This window comes from Crocodylus porosus, unplaced genomic scaffold (assembly GCF_001723895.1).
Source record: "Crocodylus porosus isolate Cpor-Errol unplaced genomic scaffold, CroPor_comp1, whole genome shotgun sequence".
Classification (NCBI taxonomy): domain Eukaryota; kingdom Metazoa; phylum Chordata; order Crocodylia; family Crocodylidae; genus Crocodylus; species Crocodylus porosus.
This window is the reverse complement of record NW_017728918.1, coordinates 39,207,212-39,215,730: the sequence shown is the minus strand read 5'-3', so window position 1 is coordinate 39,215,730 and position 8,519 is coordinate 39,207,212. Positions and strand designations below refer to the sequence as shown.

At 39.1% G+C, this 8,519-nt stretch overlaps 1 protein-coding gene across 1 annotated transcript in view; it reads left to right on the top strand.

Annotated features, from left to right (window-relative positions):
- CSMD1 (CUB and Sushi multiple domains 1) overlaps nt 1-8,519 on the top strand; it is a 1,867,828-nt gene that overhangs the window by 1,799,896 nt on the left and 59,413 nt on the right. The window contains exon 57 of the mRNA XM_019538151.1: nt 3,148-3,330. Within this exon, the coding sequence (XP_019393696.1) occupies nt 3,148-3,330 (183 nt within the window). The remainder of the gene's footprint in view (nt 1-3,147; nt 3,331-8,519) is intronic.

Sequence of the window (8,519 nt, the reverse complement as noted above, 5' to 3'; positions counted from 1 at the left end):
CCTTGGCCAAGGTATGCCTCCCCTGGGGCCAGAGGGTGGCCCTGCAGGGAGGTGGCTGTTCTGGTCCCTACTTAGGAAGACGGAGGCAAAGAAATTGTTAAACATGTTAGCTTTGTCATCTGGTGTGACAACCAAATTTCCCAAAGCGTCCTGTAGGGGCCCCACATTACCTGGAACCTTCTTTTTATCCCCTATGTATTTAAAGGTGGACTTCGTATTGTCCTTAATCTGGGAAGCTAGTCCTGATTCCATCTCTGCCTTGGCCTTCCTGACTGCCCCCCTACATCCCCAAGCAACTGCAGTATAGTCATCCCCTTCTTTCCATTGGGCGTACGCCTCCCTTTTAGCGAGGAGACATTCCCGGATGCTTTTGGTGAGCCATGGAGGCTTGTGTGCCCTCCTTCTCCCTTTGATCCTCATTGGGATTACCTCCCTTTGGGCTTGGAGGATTGTCTCCTTAAGGAGTGATCACTCTCCTTGGACACCTGGCTCCCCTTCCCTCTGGGACCTCAGCACTTCCCCAACTATCCTCCTTAGCTCATTGAAGTTTGCCCTCCTGAAATCTAGGGCTGCTGCCTTACTGCAGGCCTTTGCCACCTTGTACTGGATGGTGAATTCCAGCAGGCGATGATCACTGTCACCCAGGTGGTCGAGCACCCGCAGCCCCCTCACCAGGTTATCTCCCGTGGCCAGCACTAGGTCCAACAAGGCATCTCTCCTGGTGGTGCTGTGCACCTCCTGGGTTAGATGGAGGTCCTGCACTCTGTCTAAGACTTGACTACGTGAGTGGTCAGACCTGGCTGACTGCTCTTCCCAGCAGATGTCTGGGATGTTCAGGTCCTCCATGACTACCACATCCTTAGACTTCACTACCTCTGTGATCTGACCTAAGAATATTATATGGTGATAAGACATATAATACTCTATGGCTTAAAATATTGGGCATTGATTAAAGTAACACCTTTAGAACGCATGTGGTAACCTGATTAAATAAAGAGAAAATAAATTTTGGAAGTAAGAACAATTTCACAAGTAATAGCTGTTGGTAAATGTTTATGAACAAAATGTCTGAAATGTTATGCAGATATTGGGAAGGCAGAGAAAGGTCATATAACTAGGAAACTGATTAATAGCAATGTTCCTTATGTTAGACTAAGAGGAAGGTCCAAGAAAAGACAGCTAAATCAAATAAAAGATTGGGTAATTTTTTTTTTAAAATAGAATAGTATGGAAAACATAGATTTAAACTGCCCATCAACTGTGCATAAGAATAAGACTTTAGAAGGAGTTTCTCCTTTGTATTCATAGCATGCAATATAACTTAAGGGTGTTCATTGCTATACTCAATTGTAGGTAGTCTTACCTTCTTATGCAACTGTACTTGTTCATTTCTAACAACCTTCTTTACTTTACCTATAATGTTCTGTTCTGAAGTCAGAGATAAACTCTAGTATAACATAAAATCATTGTTCAAGGCATTTTTTATTATAATAACAATATGTAATTGTAAAGGAAAGAGCTAGTGCAGCACTTATAGACAGTTACTTTACAACATGGATGAGACTCTACAAGACCAATTATGCACAATAAAAGTCAGATAAACCAAGTAGTAAAAGTTCATTAAAAATTACTCTTCCTTATGTTAGCAACATTATATAAAACTGCAAGGCTCTGTACATGACACAAATGCTCTTAGCTTATATATTTCATATCCGTGATATTTTCCAGATTATTATGACTTTCTGCATGTCTCCACACTCTCAGTCAGCTTTAAATGAAACGGGTGATCTCTAGGCAGTACTGAAGTTCAGTGGAACCAGGAGAGTTCAGTGGAACCAGATTTTTACCCAACCTGTTTCCCTTGATTAAAAACAGAAAACCTTATAACAAACAATGAAAATGAAACAAACTCAGTTCCATAGAAATTCAACTGCATTGAAAAAAAATTGCTGTTAAAATTGTATAATTATATAGAAAATAACCTTTCAAGAGTGGTTATGAACTATATAGTGTTTTATAGCAGAAATGTAATTGTACATTAAATTTCATAATATAGTTAAAAGAATCATGGTGAACTTATTATTTCCTATTAATTTCCTAGGGACATTTTGGTACAGGTTAAGACATCATCTTCTACATTTTTGGCGTAGTGGCATCTGCAATCAAACTTCTTTCTCATAGAACATTTATATTGACTGATGGATGCCTGACATCATTTGTTGTAATCTCTCATCTGTTGCCTAAAAGATTTTTCAGTTAGGACCATATTGTGACTTTAAGTCTTTAAGACCAAGTTTCCATGGTGGCATTGAAGCAGCAGTACCAAGCAATGTGAGATTTGGGAGAATTTGCACTCAGGATAGCAGCATTCTCTCTTAGGACTCACAAGATAGCTTCCCAAGTCATTGACAAGCTGGCTAGCCAGTCAAAAAGAGCTCCAGCACTTGACTTTTTGAGGAATTTATCATATTGCCTCCTCTTCCCATTAAAACTGTAATCAGCCCTTCCATAGCAGTAGAAGTGAGAAAAGAAAATATCCTATATACCCTTGCCTCTTTCAAAAAGGATAGATGGAATCCTTTTCTATTTGGTACAACTACATAGAACCGGTCAGTTATCTACTCCTTAATTGTTTATGGATACATACATGTTAAATTATGTTTTCTACATACCTAAATAGGCCTCTTTCCACTTCTGCTGTTATCTTACTTTTATTGTTATAATTATACTATATTTGTGTATTTATTTGTATTCCTCATTTCACATTTATGTTTAAGTGGGCACATCTACATGAGACACTAGAAGTATAGTAGATTAATTCTACTAGTGTATCATGGCAAAACCCATGCTAATGCTCATTAGGTTCACCTGAAAGATGTGCACTGGTGCTACTGTGCAGTAGTACCAATTACGGCACATTAAGTTAGTATCTGTTATTACAGCACATTAGTGCATATGTCTATGTGCTCAATATGTACTTTATTTAAGTCTTATTTAGTTGTCTCATTTTAATTTAGATTCACTAAATGAAAGCAAAATAGTCACTCATGGCAGAAACAATCCAATTTCTCAAGCAAGAGTGCTTACTGCATATACAGTTGAATATAATTTACTTGCCAGTAATTCTATTGCCTGTATGTTTTATAGGAAATAATCCTGGGTATTGTGATGATCCAGGAGTGCCATCTCATGGGTCAAGGCTTGGGGATGAATTTAAAATAAAAAGTCTATTGCGGTTTTCCTGTGAAATGGGGTATCAACTAAGAGGATCTGCAGAACGAACCTGTCTGCTTAACAGTTCATGGTCTGGTGTACAGCCTGTCTGTGAAGGTAAGGCCCCAAATATTATTGATTTTTTTCTTTAAAATGGTTTCTACCAATTATAAAACAGTTTCTGCATGGTTTATATATATCAAGCTTGTGCAGAAAAAAATAATATCTATCTATCTACTTTTTAACTAAGCTTTCTGAAAAGGACTTTACACTTTTAAACAAAAATGTAACTGCTTCCCAGTTTGGTATATATCAAACTTGTGCAGAAAAAATTATATATATATATATATATATATATATACACTGGGAAGCAATTACATTTTTGTTTAAAAGTATAAAGTTATTTTCAGAAAGCTTAGCTAAAAAGTCAATTCTCAGAAAAAAAATCTTAGTAAAGTGGATGTTGACACTGACAAAAACATATCAGAGACTTAGAATTCTATGTCAAATATAAACATAAAAGATTCCTTGTGAGACCTCACCAGTCTATTTTCCTACTTACCCTTTGTATCAGGCTCTACTTTTTGCTTTAATAGCAAATGCAAGTGTCTCATGTTATCTTTATTCATACTTTGTAATGTATGTTGCTTATATATTTTGTGATATATTTTGTTTGCAATATGTTCTGTAAACTGTGCACATAAGGAAAATGGTTTCTGTGATGTACATAGAATGCATAGTTCACGATAACGCAATAATGTTAACTCTGGCACAAAATAATTACTCTTCTGTATTGCTTCTCAAAATATAAACAAAATCAAAACCTTTCTAGAAACAAAGTGTAAAAAATATATAGAAATGCATTAACAATATACGTTTGGACATTCTCAAACAAGGTTCCCTCTAAAGTGTGCGCGTGCGTGGTCGCGTACAACTAAAAGTGTGGCTGCACACAGCCTTTTCAAGGCCATGCACCAGGAGAGGAGCTGAAGCAAGATGAGGGCAAGAGCCTGGTGCAGGCTCTACTGGCTCCGGGGAAGTGCTCTGCTCCCCCACATCAGGGCCGGGGCGTGGAGCACTTCCCTGGAACCGGCAGAGCTCACGCCAGCCCCCCACTCCAGCCTCCATCCCTGCCTTGCCTCATCTGGGGAGGAGCTTCTGCCTGCCTGAAATGAGGATCTGCCAGCTCTGGGACACTGCTCCACTCCCCCACATCACCTCGGGGAGCGAGGAGGCACATAACATCAGGATTCTCAAGTCCACTTACTATGCAGAGGTCAAAATAAGTTTCATCGTATAACAGATTTAACATTTTTTCAATGCCTTGTTGACAGATACTAGCAAAGAATGGGATAGAAAGAAAAATTCAAAGAAAGTTCAAAAAAAGAAAATGTATTTAAAGTAATTTTTGGTCTCAGCCCAACTTGCTGGTGCAGGGGCAGCTTGGGATTTTAATCCTGGCCTCCCCACTGCACTGGCAAGTAATCGTGGTGTAATTTGGATCGCATTTCAAAATTGCACCTACTGCTATGCATGTGTGGCATGTCAGGAGGTAAGATTGTTGGGACTGGGAATCAGATCTGATCATGCCATTAAATGAGGGCTATAATACTTACTGTCACATGCCAGTTCTTATGTTCTAACACTGTAATTTATGAAACAAAACACTCATGAGAACCTTAGGATCAGGTTGAGGGATTATTTTGGACTACTTTCTAAGGACTGGAGATTACATGGCTCTATATGTAATGCCCTTGAGATCAGAACCATCAGACCAGCCTACGTGGAATTCCTACCTGTATTCCAAAATATAATAGTGTAATTCTTTAGAAATAACACAAAAGCAATTATCCAGACAAACAAGCAACCAAGGCCCTGCTCTTTGCCCTTCTGCCTTGACATCATCAAATTGTGGCTTGGTGCCCTCAATGTAGGGTAACCTCAATGGCCTGTTATCTCCCAATGCATTGAGGAATTCCTAAACAAACAACCCACAGTCATTATAAATCGTCTTTGCATATTTACATCATAAAAGCTCTATATTCTCTCACTGGCAAATCTCCCATAGTAGATTTGTTTGCTATTAATGGTGTGTCATATGACAGAACTAACAATGCTCTTATAGCTTGAGTTCATTGCTATTTGCTTCCCATCTATAGTGTAAACCAGGCTGCTTACTTTCTACTGAATGCTCTGATTCCCAAGGTAATCTTCACAGTCAAAAGAGACCATGTCATTACCACTCTTGCAGCACCACAGTGACCAAGACAACTGCATGGTTGTATGACCTACTGCTGATGCCCAGTAAGCTTCTGATTCAGATCCCAGACCATTACAACCTGTTATCAGTAACCAACGCCAAATTTTTTATCTAGACCTGAAGTCACTTCACATAAGTACATGGCTGGTGGCTTGTTAAGTACATTCCATAGTATGTTCCCAGCAAGTCCAAGAAATCCTGAGACAGAGTGAGAAAATATCCCCAGGAAGTATATTCACTCAAATGGAAGTTCTCAAAATAGTCAATGCTGTGCAATCTTGATCTAGTCTAGACCTTAGTCGCAGGATCCTCAAGCACTTAAAACTACCAGCCTTTGTTCAGTTCTTTACACATATTTTACATTTCTTCCTACTCAAAGAAGAACACATATTTATTCTAGAATAGTTGTGGTTCTTTGAGTTGGTACTGTCACTGTCAATCCTGTGACCATCACTTGACCCCCATTCTTAGTTTATAATTACCATGAGCTCTGGATTGCAAGGAAACTGAGGGAGGTAATAGTTGCTATCCCTTTATGGCATTGCACTGGAAAATACTGTGATATTGTATGCAGAAGGTATATACGTATATGTACCATATTTGCTCAAATATAAGACAACCCTGAATATAAGGAAACCCCTCAATAATTTTATAATTTTTATGAAAAATTAGTACATGTGCTAATTTTCTAGGTGTAGAATCTAATTAGCAGATTGTCCTGAATTCATCCCCCTCCCACTGCTACAGCAAGGTATATACAGCCCTCTGCCCCCCGAAGTCTTCCTGATGCAGCCTTCCTGCCCCACCCCCCGTCAGACCCTGCTTAGACTCTGTTCCCTCCTCAAGCACAATGTGGAAGTGAGCTATATGTAACAGTAAATGTGGAGAGGGGTGAAGGACTGATAGGAGGGAAAAAAATGAGGAGGGGAACAGGTGACTGCTGTGGATCTGACTCTGGCCTCAGCCCTAACTGCTGTAATTTTCAGCATGGTAATTCCAGAAACACACTTTTGATCATCACTTTTGTACCTACCTATACATTGTACAAACTGTGCATTATATTAGTTCAGCCCCAAAAGGCTCATGACTTCTCATATGGTTTTTTGGGCTGGCTCCCAGCAGAATCAACAGCGGTTCAAGCCAGGGTGACACTACAACCCATCACTGCTCAGTAATATGTGTATACTTCAGATACTGCTCCATAAAGGATCCACATCCTAAATGGGCCCTTCCTCACAACTGGAACGTGATGTTCTTACCAAGGAGGTGATCCTCCCCCTTTATGCAACATTGGTCAGACTGCAGTTGGAGTACTGCATTCAGTTTTGGGTGCTGCACTTCAGGAGTGATGTGGACAGCATTGAGAGGGTCCAGAGGAGGGCCATTTGCATGGTCAAGGGGCAGCAGGGCAGGCCCTACGAGGAGAGGCTACAGGACTTGAACCTGTTTAGCCTCCAAAAGAGAAGGCTGAGAGGGGATCTGATGATTGTCTATAAACTTACTAGGGTGGACCAGCAGGGAATGGGAGACTTGAAAAAAGACTTGGTGCTGAGAGGGACTGAGCACAATGGGCCACTGTACCTTATTGCACAGTTTGTACAATGTATCTTATTTAGATTGGTTGTACTAACCTAGACTTGGGGTGTAGGTTTCTATCAGTGTATTTGCCCAATGTGGGATATGTAATTTATGGGCATGCTCAGCATGAGCTTCATTCCCTCAACTTCATTGTTGGTGTCCATGACTGAGTACATGCTGCTTCTAGCAACAATCTAATGACAATATATTTAATGGAGGAGGAGGAGGAGAGATTTGTTGGTATGCAAATAAGATGAGGGGCTTTTTCCCCCATGCTGATTAAAGGAAAAAAAACCTCATTTATATTTGAGTAAATATGGTACTTACAGATGGATCCAAACAGTCAAGAATATCTCAGAGAGCTACAGTTACTGACATCAATACCCAGTGTTAAGAGTTTTTGTCTGAAAATTTCTCCCTGGCAGATTTTCAAAGGAAATACAAGATCGAAGCTATATCAATATTAATACAGACAAGAAAACAGAAATACAATATGAGAAGGAATATATAGTTAACTTGGAAATGTCTCTCTGCAGTGAAAGCTTGTCTAACTTTATTCCAACCATGCAGTTGATCCAGTTGTTCCAACAAAAGATATCACCCCAAATAAATCCTTGCCTTTTTGCAGATCATCATTCACTCTGATTCCATTGTGACAAAAATGCTAAGTGGCTTATGGATAATGGCTTATTTGTCAAAATAATAAAAATATTACTAAATTGCTTCATTGTTACAAGGAAAACCTTGTTTCCATTCATGTAGTTGTGTTTACTTCTGAGAGACCAATTGTTAATGTCAGGTAACAGATGAATGCCACTGAACATAAAATGCCAGCTGTTAGACTTGTGGAAAATCTAACATGTAGATGCCATAACCCAGATTCTGTATTTTTTCATCTGCTGTAATAGGTTAAAAAAAGAGAAAAAAGTGGCTCATGCCTATGGGGAAGCAATATATATACACGTATAGCTATTGCACCAGGTCTGAGCAAAGCAAAGATGTCCCTGAAATGCAATATATTCTGTGGGTTTAGTTTATCCCCAAATATAGAAAGATAAAAATCCTGCTTTTATATATACACTGGCCATGTATACACAAGACATTTACTGCAGTAGCTTGCTACTACTGTACAGTCGCGTTGTGTGGCATGAAGTGTGATATGATGCTACAGCACAGTAGTAACAAGCTAGTGTGCAGTCAGCATCACCGAAAAGCCATTTGGGGATGTAACAACAGTTACTGCACAATCATTTAGTACTTGTGTATGCAAATAACTGCAGTCAGCATCTCATGTAGATACATCTCATGTAGATTTGTACAAAATTTGAATTTAAATTTGGTGGTGAAGCCTGTAAACTGTATTCAAAATCAGGAGAAATTAAAAATAAAAAAGTATATACATTGCTACTTAAAGAGTATATGCCAGGGTAAAATATATACTATTATGAAATAAAAAATAAGTAAATTT